This window comes from Danio rerio, chromosome 9 (assembly GCF_052040795.2).
Source record: "Danio rerio strain M-AB ecotype USA chromosome 9, GRCz13ab, whole genome shotgun sequence".
NCBI classification, from domain to species: Eukaryota; Metazoa; Chordata; class Actinopteri; order Cypriniformes; family Danionidae; genus Danio; species Danio rerio.
Genome location: NC_141029.1, coordinates 9,389,364 through 9,409,616, shown reverse-complemented (window position 1 = coordinate 9,409,616; position 20,253 = coordinate 9,389,364). Strand labels below are relative to the sequence as shown.

Below are 20,253 nucleotides of genomic sequence, written 5' to 3'. Positions count from 1 at the left end.
ATAAACTGTTAGTTAATGAGTTATAAATGACTTATTAAATAAAAGTTAATAGTTTGTTGATTATTTATAACTGTGCCTTATAGATAGCCTATAAAGAACTTACAAGCTGTTAGTTAACATGTTATAAATGACCCGTTAACTGTATTTTAATGACTTTATAACTATACCTAATAAAATATTATTAGATCATAAACAAGCTGTTAGTAAATTACTTACTAAAGACTTGTTAAGTATCAGTTAATAGTTTATATACGTTATTGGGACGTTATTCTAAAGTTGCAATTATTTTTCATTTATTAACGGTTAGGAAATAAGGAATAGTTGCAACTTTAAAATTACGTCCCAATAACATACAACTGGTTTAGTGTTTAGCATGATTATCAATACAAGTATTTTATTTTGAACTTTGTCATTGGACAGCAAATGTGATGCTGTGCAAACTACATTGATTTGAGTTTTATGTTTTATTATGGGTACTGTCATATCCCCTTTTAAAAGGTCCTTTCGGTCTTTTGGGTTGTTGTGACTTAAAGATAGGTCAGGGGCACCCCAAGTTTTACTTATGAAGGGCCAAAAACCAAACTTGATTGAGGCTAGTAGGCCGAAGGTAAATATAGTTGCATTGGTAATTTCCTAATTCATTTATTAATATTTAAAAATGACTAGTAAACATTCTATAACTATTTCAGTATTTTTTTTTTTTTTACATTTTATAATGAACTTAGGGCATCATGGTGGCACAGTGGGTAGCACGATCTCCTCACAGCAATAAGGTCACTGGTTCGAACCTTGGCTAGGTCATTTGGCATTTCTGTGTGGAGTTTCCATGTTCTCCCTGTGTTCGCGTGGGTTTCCTCTGGGTGCACGGGTTTCCCCCACAGTCCAAAGACATGCACTCTAGGTGGCTTGGGTAAGTAAATTGTCCAGTGTATGAGTGTGAATGTAAGAGTTTATGGATGTTTCCCAGTGACGGGTTGCAGCTGGAAGGGCACCTGCTGCATAAAACATATTCTGGATAAGTTAGCGGTTCATTCTGCTGTGGCGACCCCAGATTAATAAAGAGACTAATCAGAATCAACAATGTCTTCTGCATAGTCCTCTATTTGTCAAGTGACAGTATTTGCATTTTTAAAAATCTGATCATTTACAACATGTAATTAAAACATTTAATTTCAGTTTGCTTTTTGTAGCTAAGCAATAAAACAAATTAGAAATGATGATTTCTGTGTTAAAGGCATTCGCACAAACCCTTTTCATCATTCTCATTCTTCTCTCATTTGGGATGGTGGGCCAAAAGAAGGGTTACAATGGGTCAACTCTGGCTCGCGGGCCCTACTTTGGCCATCTCTAGATAGATAGATAGATAGATAGATAGATAGATAGATAGATAGATAGATAGATAGATAGATAGATAGATAGATAGATAGATAGATAGATAGATAGATAGATAGATAGATAGATAGATAGATAGATAGATAGATAGATAGATAGATAGATAGATAGATAGATAGATAGGTAGATATAGATTATGAAAGTTTGCTGTTTCCAGTAAAATCCATCCACGTTTCTATTGAATATATTATATGTTGAACAATGCTTTTATGATGTGTTTCTTATTATTTAAGTTTTTTTCATTCTGGATGCAACTGAATTAATATATAAATAAATATCTGAAAGCATTGTTAATTGTATTCATCCAAACAGTCCTTCAATTTTTTTTAAGATTTATAGACAACAAAAGGGGTTATGATGAGGGCATCAATTCTGCCAGCACAATAAAACAACAACATTAATTGAAACAATAAATAAAATTTTAATCAGCCAATGAAATTATGACCATCAACACATAGTGCTAACCAGCGATCTTACACTCTCTTTGAGTACACATGACTGGTGTGATGAACAAGACAGGAAGTGGGTAAGAGTGGGGGTAATATTATCAGCAGATAAGGCAAAACAGCTTTACTGCTGAAGCCGAAGAGAAAAACAAAGGAAAAGGCACATTTAAAGGTGAATAAAGATGAGTGTGAGATTTGTAAGGACTGCAAACAGTGAGACATGGTTGGTGGTCATTCTCCTAAGCATCTTTATGATAATAAGTCATGCAAAAGGTGAGTTTAAACTGATTTTGATGTAATACTCTTTAGATCTCTTTCTGTATTAATGGTTTCACCTTTCAGTCTAGCTTCTCAGTCCAACATAATTTGTTTGCAGACATAACTTACATTTATGCCTTACCAATGTGGCTAAACTGAGCTCTTTACTAATTGTCGGTCTGATAAGGTAAATGTTTTATATTGATTTAGACTTTAGTGTGTCGCTTTAACTGTGATTCAAATAAGAAATCTGCTCTTTCATTTGCACGCTCTGATTTTGGGTTAGTAACCATATTGAGAGTAACAACCACATGACATTTGACCAATGTTTAATATAAACATTGTAACGTGTGTTGTACTTCTTGTCCTGCTATGTGATCATGTCATGAGTTTCTTTCCTCATTTGTCCATTTCTGGTTGGTTCTCTTGCCATACATATACATTCAAGCACAAACTAATGCACAAAGTTTTGCTACAGTTTCTGGTTTGAACGATGTGCTTCCTGGAAACAGTGGGCAATGAAGTTTGACCTACATTTTCTCTTGGTGAGTGTGTCAAACAATTTCAGGCCAAATAGGTGCAACATGTAAATAAACCAAGCGGTGTTAAAAAGACAGGCTGCACAATGGGTCTGTTACAAAAAAAAAAAGTTCTGGACCAAAAGGGCAGTGACTGTGACATCAGACACATTGTGTCATATTAAACACATATGCTTATTTCATCAGGGTCTGAAATTTTTAAATAGGATATTTTATTTTTTATTATTTTATTAAATAGGATATTTTATTTTCAAATCCAGTCCACGTTCAGAATGCATAATGACTGGACTATTAGGCACAATTCCATCAGTGTATGGTTAAAAATACAATACTATTTAATTAAAGTACCATTTGTATACATGGCAGAAATCAAAAGTCTTTGTGTCATTACTAATAGACAGCTTGTTAATTGTCAAAAAAAATATATATATCACAGGGTCTGACCAAGAATCTAATCTATCTGAGAGATATATCATCCAGCATAGCACAAACAATACAGCATCCCTTCTGATTCACTTATACTATAATACCAATATTAATAATAATAAATGTTTATTTATATATAACCTCAAAATAATTGTTTTAATTAAACTGATAGACTTACAAGACTGTTGTATGTTAATTTATGTATTTATCTTATTTCATTATTTATTTTATAATTATCTTATAATTGTTTTATAATGTCTCTTTTGGTTTCATTGTCCATGTACACCTTGCCTCAATTTTAAATTTTTGTCCCAGCCAGATCTATATATGATTTTAAATGTTATGCATATATGCCTTTTATTTTTATGAACCTTCCACAAATATTTTGATCAATGTTAAATGGGTGGGGGTGTGTGGTAGGGTTTTGTGTTCCTTTTTGTTGTAAGTTAAATTCACTGTAAGTACTACCAAAATAATTTTGATGGCATATTTCTTTGTAAGAACTCAGGCAGTACTGTATGTAATGTATGAAGGTTTTTTCAATAAAAATGCAAAAAAAAAAAGAGTTAAAAAAATAATAATTAAAAATAAATTCTGTGATTTTACACAAGTCAAAATGATTTTTATTACATTTAAAAAAGGATATTTTGAAACACAGACAAGTTAACAGCTTTGAAAGCTAAATGTATTGTTCCTGAAAATTTAATAAACAAATATATACGTAATAATAATAGTTAAAAACATTTATAAAGCTAAATTTTACACACCTCTTTTCCTCCCATAAAATGTGCTTGTTTTGTATGTCGGTCATTTTGAATGCAGTGTAAGAAGTAGTTCTTAGCATGCCAGCCAATCAAATGACATATCACTAGAAAGCCCAGGATGTCCTCTGAACTGTACAACAGGACTTGACAGAGTAGCTCAAAAAATTCAAAGGAAATTCATGAAAATGTAATGTCCACTACAGAGGACACAAGTCAATGGGTGGGGTCTCAGGAGGACATAGCGCCTTTCCAAAGCACAACGAATGTAACAAAAAGAGATAGTTGGAACAGACATTGAAAGAAACAATAATCAAGTAGAGACAACATTAGGTTCGCAAAAATTCAATACATCAAATAAAACAACCTAGAAATACATAACAAGACCCAGGAGACAAATATGCAGAGTACAGGTTGATCAAAAAAACTGGTCAGTTTTTCAAATAAGAAGTATAACATTCAGAAAACAAGCGAGTTATAAGTAAAGATTTAAATTTCTGAGATATTATTAACAGAACAGAGTGTGTAGTAAAGAGTTTCAAAGTTTTGGTGCAAAGACACTGAATGATCTGCCCCCCATTGAAGAAGGCCAGAGTCAAAGGAGCATAACATGTTGCAAAGGATCTAAATGCAAGGAGGAGGATTTTGAATTTAATACGGTATGCAAATAAGAGCTAATGGAGGTCATACAAGATTGGGGTTATATGAGCAGAACATTTGGTATGAGCAAGTATTCTAGCCGAAGAGTTTGAAATATATATACTGGAGATACATTTTTCCTTCACATCTTCAAGTGGACTTTATTAGTAGACTAATGTAGGGAATAGTGAATGAGGGTTTAGGGGTTTTGTACACAGCATCAGTGTCCTGCAGAGTTTAACTCTAATTTGCCTTAGCACACCGTAGAAGCTTCACTTATGACTAGAGCTTAATTATCTGGCTCAGCAGAGTTTAGTTGGAGCTAAACACTCAGAAAATGGTCCTCCAGGACAAAGTCTGGACACCCTTGATTTAATATATTATTTATAGCCCTCATGTTGACCTTGTTCTTGTTGAGATTTGTACTTATAATCCGCTGTTACGCGAGTTTGTTCTTTATGCTGTTCATGCTATTCAAGTCATGCCATACTTTGTTCCTGTTGGATGATATTTAATAAACTGCACAGGCATATGTGCCCAGAAGAAACTTCTGTTTTGTTAACAAACATTGCTTTATAGTACAAACCAAAGGGGCCACACGATTACTTTCAAGGAGTTTCACCTTTAATGTTCCATGCTGGTAGAATGACCTGTAGAATGAGCTGTCATTTGTTTCAAGAACCAATCAATAATAATAATAATAATAATAATAATAATAATAATAATAATAACAATAATAATAACAATAATAATAATAAATTATAGCTTTCCCAGTGATGGGTTGCTGCTGGAAGGGCATCTGCTGCGTAAAATATATGATGGATAAAAATAAAAGATTCTTGGCTGAAAAGAAAATGATTGAACGAATGAATGAATGAATATAGTGACAAGGTGGTTCAGTGATTAGCACTGTCGCCTCACAGCAAGAATGTCGCTGGTTTGAGTCCCGGCTAGGCCAGTTGGGGAGTTTCCAGTCTGTTTGGGTTTCCTCCGGGTGCTCCACTTTCCCCCACAGTCTACAGACACGCGCTATAGGTGAATTGGGTAAATCAAAATTAGCTGTAGCATATAAGTGTGTTATTGAGTTTGTGTCGGTGTTTCCCAATACTGGGTTGCGGCTGAAAGGGCATCCACTGCATAAAATGTATGCTGGAATAGTTTGCGGTTCAGTCAACTGCTGTGGTGACCTTTGAAATAGAGACTAAGCTTAAGGAAAATATAATAATAATAAATAAGTAAATGCTTGTCACAGCATCTACAAAATATTGCATTCTTTGGTGGTATAAAGTGCTTCTATTATCCTCATTTTTATGTCACTTTAGATAAAAGCGTCTATTAAATGATCATCAGCAGGCCATACTAAACAAAAGCCCACACTTACATTTGTGAAATGGGCTCTAACTGACATTCTCACTTAAGTGAAGGGTTGTGTTTTTATGTACTACATGCTCACATTTACCTGCTAGCACTAATCTGTTGTGCCACTTATTGTTTTAGGAGATGAAGACGCTGAAACCCAACAGAAAGGAGCTTTTGGGATTGAAAAGCTGACAGGTCAGATAATAAAAATATTATTTATTTATAAATTTTGAAAATCAATTGTTACATAGATTATTGACCAAGTTATTAAGCAAAAAAGCATGAGATTTTAAATCTAAAAATCAAGTCTTACTAAATTGAAATAGAGTGCATTAAGGTTTATGGATATAGATCTATATCTCTTGATGTTTCATGTTTGTCATGTACTAGAGATGACTTAATTTCATTGTGCGCACACACCCCAGCTAGCAAAATTTATGTAGCTCAAATCCAGTCCACACCAGACACTTACATCTGGCCCACATACTGCATGGAATGATGGCACTTGTTTGCCCAGATCTGGGCCACAATTAAGCCATACTGTAGCAATATCACATATAAGCCAGAACTCAACCAAATGAACCAAAACTGACCCTATTCTAGGCCACAGCTTGCTTTTATTCTGGCCCAGAACCGGCCCACACCATACACTTACATCTGGACCACATTCTGAGTGGAATGATGGCTCTAGGGCGGTCCGTTTCTGTTTGTCAGATCTGGGCCACAAATAAGCCAAAGCAATACCACATATTAGCCAGAATTCAACCCAATGAACCAGAACTGACCCTATTCTGGGCCACAATTTGCTTTTATTCAGACTCAAATCTGGCCTATTAATAATGGATTAAACCAGGAGTTCTCAACTGGTTTGGCCATGGGACCCACATTTTTACATGGTCATCAAGCCGCGACCCAAATTTTTAGGAACTTTAATACAATTTTAGGAATTATAATTAATTTGTATTTATTTGTTAACATACACAAGTAGTGACAAATAAATGATAAGAAAATCACCAAGACTTAGAAATAAACTATATTTTATTGCTGTCATTTAACAAAATGTATCAAATTTTTTAAATATTACAAAGTAAAAACGACAAATACTGTAAACAGTGGTTTGGGTGAGGAAAGGTTCAGTTACCATGAACTAAACTGAACTGTTAATAAAACATGTTGTCTGGTTGTCTAAATGTTGTTTTAATTTAGAAGGTGTCATGCTCTCTTGTGAGAGCACCTCGCTACTTATGACACACTGAGGCTTTAAGTCTTTTTTGTCGTTAATATATGTAAATCCATACTTTACATATTCAGGGTCGTACTTGCACTTCGACATATTTGTTGCTATATTTTAATGAAATTTTACATGTCAAACGGTAGGGTTGTCATGCACCCTATATATTACTTCATCACAGGTTGTGCCTCACTTCATTTTGTTTGCTGTAATGAACAAACTTTTCAAGCAAAGTTCTTAAAAGTTTCAGCAGCCCAAAATAAAATTGATATTAAGAGGTTCAGGGCTATGAGCCAGCTAAAGCAAACACTTTTCTCCATGATGGTGACTTTAGTCTATGTTTTAAGATAACTGGGCCACATTTGCACTTAGACGTGTGAGCCACTTTAGGTTTAGACACAGATTACCCTTAAATGACTATGCCACTATTTTGCCAACTGTGGCCCACATTTGTCCTCCATCATTTGGGCCAAATTGACCATTTTCCACATGGGCCACATTAGGCTCACATTCAGATTACATTTTGCCATAAGTGCCAAATATTTGCCTTAAATAGCCCATATAAGAATTTGAATCTTTGGCCCCCCTTTGCCATTGTACAGGTGGGCCACTTCAGGCTCACATTCCTTTTGTCTTGGCAGAAGGTGTACCACTAGTGCAGCATAACTGCCTAAAGTAGCCCACCTTCGAATGCTATCTGGGACACATATAGAATAGCATTTGAGATTGCAATCACCTAACATAACCCTTGTTATCTGAAGAAGGGAAACCAATCATCTCTGAGTAGTATGAAAATATTCCAATAGAGCTGGTGGATTCAATTTGCACATGAGATCCATTCCCTAACACATGGGTATATAAGATGGTAGCAAGCAGTCACACTTCAGATTCATGCCGATGAGCTGAGACAGCGTGTCACCTTGGAATTATAAGGTTGTATCTGCTTTCTGAATGATTTTGAGATAATGAGCTTCAAAGTTTTTGCATTCCATAGCAAAGAGTATGTGTATAACATTTGTCTTTTTCAATAAAAAGTATTTAAATGTAAACGACTTATTAAATAAACATCCCATAATGTAAATAAGTTGCCATTTAATAAGAATATGTCAATAACTCAATTTTGACAAAAATATTAGATAGAACCTTGTAATTCTAAGGAGACGAGTGTTAATAATAATAATAATAATAATAATAATAATAATAATAATAATAATTCCTTACATTTATATAGCGCTTTTCTGGGCACTCAAAGCGCTTTACACAATGGGGGGGAGAATCTCCTCATCCACCACCAGTTTGCAGCATCCACCTGGATGACGCAACGGCAGCCATGTTGCGCCAGACAACCAATTGGAATCAATTGGTTGTCTGGCACAACCAATTGATTCCATCCATCAATTGGAAACCATCAATTGGAAACCAATTGGAATATGGGGATGGTTAGGAGACCATGATGGACAGAGGCCAGTGGGCAGATTTGGCCAGGATGCCGGGGTTAAAACCCTACTCTTTTTCGAAGGACATCCTGGGATTGTTCCTGGGATTGTTCAGCATGGCCCAGGGCTCTCTTTCTGTGAAAACTTTATAGGGGTGTCTGAACTGCTGAACCATAACCACTGAACCATGTTAAATAATTGGACACAAAAAGACAGATAAATATGAAGATAATTCTGTGGAGGGAAAGACACGGGTTTATCTTCAGGAACTGTTTAAAAATGCACATATGGGATTAAACGCAAGAAGAGAATGGCTCCACTCTGACATTTTAGAATCTTATTAATTCATTCAGTCTCTCCCACCCTGCAGCTCTGCTAGAGAAGCACAGCACCAGCCCTGAAGCTCTGTGTCCCAGTGGCAAGGCTCACCTTGGATCTTTTACGTCATCATGATGGCATCCACTATTCAGTAAACCAACTTCTGTTTGGAGACAGTCTTTCCCTGACGTTAACATCCAAAGTAGACAAAGCTCACAGTCCAGTTCATGTAAATAAGCAGAGCATAAGTGGGATGAGGCAAGGCCAAGGCTGAGTTTGTCTCCTCTGAGAACAGTGTTTGTAAGTTCACTATCTGATTTCAGAAAGTAGTAGTGGAAGCTTTTAGGATATATCCAGGTCCAGACCTCAGCAAAACACACCATAGATGAAGTGGTATTGTCTACCACTGCATGCAACTGCCAAGGAGATGCTGTCATGAGGTGAATAAGTCCTGAGAACCAGATTTGTATAATCAGCAAGACCTTCTCCATGTCCACCATGACCTTGCCCAGAATGTGTGTAAGTACACTCACTGGGGGAAAGGCATAGTTGTGTAATCACAAGGGGCCGGTTGCACCAGCAGTGCGTAAGATAAAACGTAGCCTAGTTGTGACGTAAAGAGACACTAAGTTACAACTTACACACTTTTTGTTGCACCACTGAACTTAGTTTAAATGTAACACTAAGTTCCAACTAAAAAATTACAGTCTCCCCACATGTATAATACCAAAAAAGGAATGACAGTGAGATTAGTTTACATTGAGGAGATGGCGATAATAATGAAGAATGATTTCCCTCTACTCACAGCCTTAACTTGGTCCTTGTTTTTTTGAAAGAATAGTTTAATTTTCTTTCAAAAAGTGTTTTGTGCTATCCATCAATAAATAAGCATTTCTTCATGACTGGGGTTTTCTTCCTGTTCTTTTCTCTTTCATATGTAGGTCATTAAAATAATATCTGGTTTAAAGTTACACTGTAAACCCAAAAGGTTAAGGGGTAACACTTTACAATAAGGTTCATTAGTTAATGCATTTACTAACATGAACTAATCATGAACAACACATGTTCAGCATTTATTAATCATAATTGAACATTTACTAATGCATTAATAACATCCAAGTCCATGCTTGTTAACATTAGTTAATGCACCATGAGTTAACATGAGCTAACAATGAGCTACTGTATTTTCATTATCTAACGTTAACTAACATGAACAAATACAGTAGTAAATGTATTGTTCATTGTTTGCTCATGTTAGTAAATGCATGGATTAACATTAACTAATGAACTTTATTTTAAAGTGTGACCAGTTAAGGTAACTCAAACCGTTTGAAGAAACTGATTTGCAACAAACCATTTGAGTTCAAAAGCTAATGCAAATGAGTGCTGTGAACTTACTCCATTTAAGTTACAGTAATGAGGTATTTAATTAAGTCATTACCTTCAACACTGAGTTCAAAACTACTTTCAAATTAGTAGAATTAACTTTTAGTAAATTTTGAGTTAATTTCATTTGATAAAGTTGACTGTGGGGTTTCACAGTGTATGATATCTTCATGTGTATTTCGCGTGCATTCGCGGCTCGCGATGCTGGTATGTGTGTCGTCTGTTATTAGTGACTGGCTCTAAATTTACACTCATGTGGGTTTCCTCTGGATGCTCCCGTTTCCCCCACAGTTCAAAAGACATGTCCTATTGGTGATGTGGGGAAACGAAATTGGCCTTAGTGTGTATGGGTGTTTCCCAGTACTAGGTTACAGCTGGGAGGGCATCCACTGCGTAGAACATATGCCAGAATAGTTAATGGTTCAATTCTCTGTATATACAGTTGAAGTCAGAATTATTAGCCCCCTTCAAATTTTTTTCTTCTTTTTTGAATATTTTCCAAATGATGTTTAACAGAGCAAGGAAATTTTCACAGTATTTCTGATTATATATTTTCTTCTGGAGAAAATCTTACTTGTTTCATTTCGGCTAGAATAAAAGCAGTTTTTGATTTTTTTAAACACCATTTTAGGGACAAAATTATTAGCCCCTTTAAGTTATATTTTTTCTTGATAATCTACAGAACAAACCACTGTTATACAATAACTTGCCTAATTACCCTAACCTGCCAAGTTAGCCTAATTAACCCAGTTAAGCCTTTAAATCTCACTTTAAGCTGTATAGTAGTATCTTGAAAAGCATCTAGTAAAATATTATTTACAGTCATCGTGGTAAAGATAAAATAAATCCGTTATTAGAAATGAGTTATTAAAAATATTATGTTTAGAAATGTGTTGAAAAAAAATCTGCTCTCCATTAAACAGAAATTGGGAAGAAAATAAATAAGAGGTCTAATAATTCAGGGGGGCTAATAATTCTGACTTCAACTGTATATATAAATATATTAAATTTATTGCAGTTTAACGATTCCTTCCTATTAGATATTACATCATTCAATGCGACTACAGATTACTTTACAAAGATCTTACGACCTACTAGCTACATTTTGCATTAAAAACATGTGGTGCAACTGAAGTAAGAACACATGTAGCTACAAAAACTAACTAGTAGTTACTGAGCCTCTATTGTGGACTTTAGGTTCCAGTTTAAGCAGTGCTTAATTTGTGAACTGTGAGGTCCCGGAACAGATCGGGGTAACGGATCTGGCATGTTTCCTGAGGATGAAGAGGTGTCGTGCATGAAAGTGAAGAGTGTTAGGAAGTCATGGAAGAAAGTGAACAGCGGGCGGGGGAGGAGGGCAGTTGATGAGGGGGAATCGGTAAAATGAGGTGCAAGATCCGGAATGTTCCAGCACAAATTAAACCCTGAGTTTAAGCAACACATGAACTGGTGCAACCTTACCCGGGACCAGCTGTGTCCTTTGCTTCTATGCAAAAGAATGCCTAGGTCAGGAAATAATACAACTGGAAAGTGAACAGGTCTACCTAGACTTCCCCAAATTGACTAGATAGACATAATGAGAGTGCGTTGGTTGCATGATTGAGCTCCTCCGAGTCATGTAATGTAATGTAATGTAATATATATTTATATAGCGCATTTATTGTGTATGGCCATACACCCAAAGCACTTCACAATCATGAGGGGGGTCTCTCCACACCACTACCAGTGTGCAGCATCCACTTGGATGATGCGACGGCTGCCACAGGACAACGGCGCCAGTGCGCTCACCACACACCAGCTATTGGTGGAGTGAAGAGACAGTGATAGAGCCAATTCGGTGGAAGGGGATGATTGGGAGGCCATGATCGTAAGGTCCGATAGAGGGACTTTGGCCAGGACACCGGGGTTACACCCCTGCTCTTTCACGAGAAGTGTCATGGGATTTTTAATGACCACAGAGAGTCAGGACCTCTGTTTAACGTCTCATTCGAAAGACGGCGCCCACTGACCGTTTAGTGTCCCCTTCACTTTTACTGGGGCATTAGGACTCACACAGACCACAGGTTGAGCGCCCCCTGCTGGCCTCACTAACACCACTTCCAACAGCAACCTAGTGTTCCCTAGTGGTCTCCCATCCAGGTACTAACCAGGCTCAGCCCTGCTTTGCTTCAGTGAGTAACCGGTCTTGGGCTGCAGGGTGACATGGCTGTGGCATCTGTGCCTCCTCTGGAGTCATGACAGACTCCAGAGGAGGAGATAGCAAATGGTCTCAGCTTGGAGCTACCCGTGTAAAACTCTTTTCGTGTCTCAGCCCTGCTGAAAAATCCAGCTTAAACCAGCCTAGGCTGGTTGGCTGGTTTTAGCAAGGTGACCAGGCTGGTTTTAGAGGGGTTTTGGCCATTTCCAGGCTGGTTTCCAACCATTTCCAGCCTGGTCTTAGCTGGTCAGGCTGAAAAATGACCAGCTAAATCCAGCTAAAACAAGCTTGACCAGCCTGGTTTAAGCTGGACATAGCTGGTTTTGGCTGGGCTCCCAGCCTGGCTAGGCTGGTCAAGCTGGTTTTAGCTAGTCATCTCCCTGCCTGACCAGCTAAGACCAGGCTGGAAATGGCTGGAAACCAGCCTGGAAATTGCCGAAAACCCTCTAAAACCAGCCTGGCTGACCAGCTAAAACCCGCCAACCAGCCTAGGCTGGTTTAAGCTGTTTTTTTCAGTAGGGAGCTTAATGGACCTGCAGGGTAGTCATCACATGCAGGGTCAAGTGTGCTGCACTTTAGAATAGTGAGGGTGAAAGATCTCGAAACGTGAGCAGTGAACGTTATTCAGCATACAAAGCACCACAAACTTCATGCATATCACAGAACAATGGAAAATCTCAGCCTGCACCCATTTACCTGTCACACCTGGGCTCTCTCAGAAAGGCAAAGGATTGTAGGAGTTATCAAACACTTACATTTATTTATGAACCCTCACTTGAAAAACAATGTGAACAAATGAGACTTAGAATACCAGACAAGGCACTAAACCAAACTACGGGGTACAAATACCCAAGGACATGATGACACTGATGATACATGGGGGAGGAACACAGGTGAAACTAATGAACATTAAGAAACGGCGGAAAACGAACAAAGGAGCACATGTGGAAGGTCACATGACGAAAGCATAAAAACATGGAGCACAGGACCTGACACTACAGCTGCGTCCCAAATGGCACACTATACACTATGCACTCATGCACTATGTACTTATGCACTTACACACTCAACAGGATAGTATATGTATGTAGTGTCGTCCCAAATGGCACACTAATGTTTTTTTTACTAAGCGGAAATTCAAACCGTTTCCCTGATGACGTTTGACGGTTGCCAAATCATTGAAGTAAACGGCCGAATTATCAAATAATACCTGCCGTGAGTGTTGCCGCAATCACTATCGGGAGGCGCTATAATCACTCTCGTAAAAGAATTTTGCTTTCACTATCCAAATTAAATAAAGTTATTCAACATGTGCGTCCGATAGCTCCGCCCCTTCCGCTACATAAGCAAACCTACGGTCGTTGAGTGCGTGAAGTGTCCATCATTACACACTTCATTTTAGCGGCTGAATGAGTGCATCATCCGGGTAATTAAAGTGCACTCATTATTTTTAGAGTTTTCAGTGTGAACGCACTACTTACACTATTTATACTACAAAATGGCGTAGAATAGTGCATAAGTATGCGATTTGGGACGCAGCTTACCACTCATTGAGCTGCAAATGCTTTGATGCAGGAGGTGGTTTCATCTACTGTTCAATAATCTTGACTGTCTAGAAAAGCATGTCAGTCATCACAGCTTCAAATCAGACTGAGCACCAACCCTAAAGTGAGGAAATGTAGCCTACTGCTATCATTCTCTTCCACATCAGGTCAGGGTGCGTGTTTACTACAGGCAGTATAACTTATTGTCATTATACTCGGCAGCACAACGTGCAAGTGTAGTAATGCTTATAGTAAAAGTGCTCCCTGATTTGATGCGGAAGACATAGATGAACATAAGCTAACTTAAATACCTGCATGCCTAAGGGAGTTGCCTTGCACACAGTATTCAATAGCCTGTTCTGTTAGCACTGATTTCATACTACTCATACTATATGTGACTGGTCTCTTAAGCGGAACCCCTAGTGTTACATAATGACCAAAAGAAAAGAACACTAAGGTTATTATATTAATATGATTCTGACACTAAAGTTCTTTGTTTTTAGTTTCTCATCTTTCCATCCATCTGGAAAGTGATAATGGTCAGAAGATTGCTGTCTGTACGGCCAGATATACAAAGATAGAACCCACTCTTCACTGGGAACCTGCCTTTAGATTTCTGTATGTAATCAATTCTGTCAAGAAGGGCGGCTCATTCTCCACTGTTGAGAATCGATTGTATCTGGTTGATCCCTTCAACATCAGGGAGCTCATCTGTGTGGCCACATACCCATCTGTGTCGGGCTCTGTACAGCTGAAGAAGACTCTTCATCTTCTTCCAGGTAAGGCAAATGAAATTTATGAAAAGTAGTAGATGCTACATGCTCTTTTATAATTGTGTATTCTGAAAGTATCCCTTAATGCACACCAGCATTATGGTAAAATGCTTTAAATGTTTGATTTTCAGAGAATTGTATGCTTAATATTAATATGTTATTAATTTATTATCTGCATTGATATAAGTATGAAGAAAGTTTCAAAGAGAAGGCTTTCACATAATAGCAGAGATGACTGTAAACAAAACCAGCCATGTCTGAAGTGGATGCAAACAGACAGGACCAAAATTAATCTATTCATAGATGTCAATCATTTTTTTAAAGTGCTTATTCAAAATATTCATTCAGAACTTGGTTGACTTAGTTTGAAGACCTTAGTCAGTGGTCACCAAACTTGTTCCTGGAGGGCCAGTGTCCTAGAGATTTTAGCTCCAACCCTAATCAAACACACCTGAACAAGCTAATCAAGGTCTTACTTGGTATACTTGAAACATCCAGGCAGGTGCGTTGAGGCAAGTTGGAGCTAAATCCTGCAGGGACACCGGCCCTCCAGGACCGAGATTGGTGAGCCCTGACCTTAGTAATCAAGCCTCGAGTTCTGTTCCTGCAGTTTTTCTCTGCAAATCCGTACCTAATCTTTTGGGTAAAATATAGATAAAGAAGATTCCATCCATTGGCATGAAATATTGAAACTTTCAGCATGAGACTGCAAACTTTAAGGTTTCTACATTTAACTTAATGTTATTGCTATATCTAGAACCATCCAGGGTCACTACATTTAACTTCAGGTCTCTGTTTAGTCAAAAGTAACGCCAGAAAAAGCACCGGCCGGTGGGAGGAAACCACTGCAGGAGGGTGAATGACAGCAGAGTACTTTATCAAGCAGTAGCACTGAGCCACTTTATGACCATAAAAGGTCAAAAGGGTGATAACAAACCGCTTGTCACCATATGGAAAGACCATACGTTAACGATTCCTAATCATTTGTTTCTAGTTTCAGTGCATGCCCAAGACTCCACACGCACACATGTACTCACAAACTTCTTCATACAGCTAATTGTGTGGGGACCTGCAATAAATTTCTACTGTTTTTATACAGTCTAAACAATGTTTTATACACTAAGGCTAAATGCTTTCATGATGTAAAGCAGTGGTCACCAAACTTGTTCCTGGAGAGCCGGTGTCCGGCAGATTTTAGCTCCAACCCTAATCAAACACACGTGAACAAGCTAATCAAGGTCTTACTAGGTATACTTGAAACATCCAGGCAGGTGTGTTGAGGCAAGTTGGAGCTAAACCCTGCAGGGACACCGGCCCTCCAGGACCGAGATTGGTGACCCCTGATGTAAAGTATGATTTACATGATGTAAAATTGGAACCATTCTTCCCTTGCGTTGTTTAAGCTTATATACTGTACATGGATCAGTAGTCATCAACAGCCGATTAGCACTTTGTCGGTGGAGGTTCACGAAAACACACGTTCTCCTCCGTCTGATCCAAAAAAGTTTAAAGACAGCTCAGGCTCATTGGGAATATGTGCCCAGGGCTACATGTTTGCTAAACTGCAAACACATACCTTGTTAACTGTAATACATTCTCCTGCATTTTCTGGGCAAAACTAATGCTACCGGGAAGTTCTTATGATGACACCAACTACAGTGTGAAATGTTTAAAAGGGACATGTTATCAATAGATAAACTGTTGTAAATAAATAGCACAAAAACATCTTAATGGGCCTGTAATCTGGTATCAAGTGCTTTCAGTTATCTCCTTGTGGACGGCTTTCAACACAGCAGTCAGTTTGCTCGATAGCTCACCTCGTATGGTGTTATACTTGGAAGTAAAAAAAAACAAAAAAACTTGTGGAAATCATGGTAGAAGTACACTGCCTGCAATGCACATTTCACTTTTCATTTGCAAAGCAACAGTATGTGAAGATGCTTTTACAACAAGGGTGTCCAAACTTAGTCCTGGAGGGCCGTGTCCTGCACAGTTCAGTTTCAACTTCCTTTAACTCACCTGCCTGGAAGTTTCTAGTATACATTGGAAAGCTTGATTAGCTGGTTCAGGTGTGTTTAATTGGGGTTGGAAATAAAATGTGCAGGACACCGGCCCTCCAGGACCAAGTTTGGACACATTTTTAAACAAAATAGTTTTAATAACTCATTTCTAATAACTGATTTATTTTTTTTCTTTGCTATGATGACAGTAAATAATATTTGACTAGATATTTTTCAAGACACTTCTATACAGCTTAAAGTGACATTTAAAGGCTTAACTTGGTTGATTAGGCAGGTTAGGGTAATTAGGCAAGTTATTGTGTAACAATGTTTTTATCTGTAGACTATCGAAAAAAATATATAGCTTAAAGAGGCTAATAATTTTGACCTTAAAATATTTTTGTTTTTAATTAATAACTGTTTTATTCTAGCCGAAATAAAACAAATAAGCCTTTCTCTAGAAGAAAAAAATATTATCAGACATACTGTGAAAATTTCCTTGCTCTGTTAAACATCATTTGGGAAATATTTAAAACAGAAGAAAAAAATTCAAAGGGGGGATAATACTTCTGACTTCAACTGTATGTGCTGTTACTAGTATACATGTTGGTATATTTTATATTCCAAAGTGTTGTGTTCTCAGTTTGACCACATAAGATATTTGGAGCAATATTGGTAACCAGAAAGCCTACGGTAGTCATAGATTTTTATAGTAGGAAAAAAAAAAAACTCATACTCAAACTTATAACGTTATAATGTTTGTTCAAATTAGGAAAAAGGGTTGGAACGAAGTATATCATTTTTCTTTGGGGTGAAGAATTACTTTTTCTCCCATCTAATTTTTTCTTCTCCTATTCTGGGCCACAACAGAAGCAAGATTTTGTCTCGGAATGAAGCATGACACACCTGAGAAGAGATGAAGCAATACAGAGGAAAAGCAGAATGTGGATGGCAAAAACAGACACTATAAAAAAAGTGGACATTTACCTGAGAACCAATCATATTAGTTTTAACATAAAGCATCGGACCGTTACAGCAAAAGGACCAAAAGTTAAAGGACATTCCAATTTGAAACTTGCCCATTGTAAATGTTGGTTGGTTTTAGAGAATTGGTTGGCATTAGTTGATTTTTAGTGTTGTTCCACACTGTTGGTTTTATATTGTAAACTATTTTTAACCCATTCTGCATATTGAATCAGTGACAGATATCATCAGTGAGAAAGCACAGAGTGTACATGTTAATTTACAACCCAGACAGATGCCGACAAGCACAACCATCAGATAACAGTATGTCATTGCTCTGAAATTGTACAACATCACAAGCATCAATTCAGCATGTTAATTTGGCAAAAACCAGCTCAGACAAATAGCAGAGGAGACAGACTTCACACTGAACTGCCGAAACCAGACAAAGTGACTGATGCTGTTTGTCTGTCAGCTTTTGAGTGTGTGAATAGAATTGACCATAAGTGGGCATATTAAAGGGATAGTTTATCCAAAAATGAATATAGGGTCACTCTTTATTTTGGTGGTCCGTTTGTTGAATTTAATTTACATTGCATCTACATTACAACTAATTCTCATTAGATTATGAGTAGACTGTTAGGTTGGGGTTGGCATAGTCAGTTAAATGCCTATATTTAGCAGCAGTATCAACAGATTATAAGCAGACAGTCTACTAATACTCAAATGGACCATCAAAATTAAGTGTTACTAAATATTTACTATTCATTTATTTCTAACTGGTATGTCATCCCAGACATACATTTTGTAGTGTCTATTTAGGCTAAGTGCAAATAGCGCACCTCGTTGGAATAAGCTAGTTGAGTGATTCCCGCCCATCACCGTTTGACAGAGACAACATAACTAAAGAGAGCAACAATCAGCAGTGTGAGTGGTGTACTTAGCAACACATTTTGACACGATCGATCATGAACCCGGTTCAAATGCAGCGTCTGATGATCATGTTCTTCATTTCCCGCTCTACATGTCGAATTTTGCCTACTCTTCATCACGAGGAAGACAAGTAGGAATCATTAATAAGTGTGTGTATTAAGGAAGACTCAGATTCGTAGAACTGGATTGGAGAGGTGTTATATCGAAATCATATGCATTATAAGTTTGTAAAAGTCATACATTAAAAATACAATTAAATATAATTTTAAGTACTGCTTCAGTGAACAAGTATATTAAAATCCATTAATTTTCACTAGTTATATTAGTGTTTTTTTCAAAGTGTGCTTTAAATGCTTTAAAATTAAGTTAAATCTTTGTAGACTAAAATATATGTACTGTATATGATTTATTTTTAAAAATGTGGGCAATACGCTATAGATTAATTTTATTAAAAAATATTTTATCAATCTTATTTTTTATTCAACTATAGGGGTCTGGCCAGGTAGGGGGCCTACAAGACATTGTGCCCAGGGCCCTCTGAATTAATCCGGGCCCGGCTGTACTCTTTGATTATTGTGTTGGCCTGTTTTGGGTACTCCATATAGCTTTTTGTGGTTTTATATGTTGCTTAAAATAAGCTAAAATCAAATAGCTAGGACAAGCATGTTGGACTGTTGGTTAGAGCCACATAAACACATGAACAGTTCAGTCCTATGCATTGTCTACACTGCACTTCTTAGTCCGCATTTGTAGAAGGTACTGTGAAGTGCTTTGAAATGTGCATTTTTTTTTGATGTGTGATGTACTTTTAACTGAAATATGAAGACATGGCAGGAAATTAAGTAGCTCCTTCCATTTTTGAAAAAGAGTCAATAGCGTTTTGTTTTATCACAGCTCTGCCAGTGAGATACTATGTGCGAATTCAAGTGCATTGAATGAAAAGAAAATGAAAAGCATCCTGAAGGAGGTAAGCAATTTATTGGGTAACACTTTATTTTGATAGTCCATTTGAGTGACTGTCTGTTTAATATCTGCTGATTCTGCTGATAAACACACATTAAACTGACTATAAGAAACTTTGCAAGTACATATCAACTAACACTAACCCCAACATGAGAGTCTACTTATAATCTAATGAGAATTAGTTGGCATGCCGATGCAAAGTAACTTAAATTCAACAAACGGACCATCAAAATGAAGTGTGACCATTTATTGATCAGAAGACTTGATTAGAGACTGAAGTATGAGATGATGTCAGTTCTGCTAAACATAAATGTGCCCTAAAAATGTGCAAAAACAAACAGACAAGACATCAACACAACAACAGTATGATTTCTAGAGCTAACAGAGGTCAGTTTGTTCAGCAGAGGGATCTAAGTTTTGTTTGGATTACATCATGCATGACTTCTAGGAATGATACAATGCAATTGGTATAGTGTGTTACACAGTTTACAAATACAATTATACAAGGTTTGTTATAAAACATTCTTTTATTAATAAAGAGTTCTCTTTTACGTTTTCCTCATAAAAAAAATCCTGGAAAAAAACAAACAAACAAGATTGTATTTTAGTTCTCACACACTAACAGCTTTCAATACAAAATATATTCAGATAATTGAATTGTTCACTAATGCATTTACTAACATGAAGAA

The 20,253-nt window shown here is 37.1% G+C and overlaps 1 protein-coding gene across 2 annotated transcripts; it reads left to right on the top strand.

The window, feature by feature from the left end:
* Positions 1-1,878: 1,878 nt before the first annotated feature.
* Positions 1,879-20,115, top strand: LOC147842269 (uncharacterized). Of its 2 annotated transcripts, XM_087267519.1 has the most exons (4): positions 1,879-2,111; positions 5,959-6,015; positions 14,436-14,711; positions 17,576-20,115. In XM_087267519.1, exons 1-4 carry the CDS (start codon positions 2,021-2,023, stop codon positions 17,623-17,625), a joined length of 474 nt encoding a protein of 157 aa, XP_087123645.1. In that variant the 5' UTR covers positions 1,879-2,020; the 3' UTR covers positions 17,626-20,115. The 2 variants fall into 2 exon arrangements, with proteins under 2 accessions (XP_087123645.1, XP_087123646.1); XM_087267520.1 differs by lacking the exons at positions 14,436-14,711; positions 17,576-20,115 and adding an exon at positions 8,858-9,704 and having other exon boundaries at positions 1,883-2,111.
* The last annotated feature ends 138 nt before the right edge of the window (positions 20,116-20,253 follow it).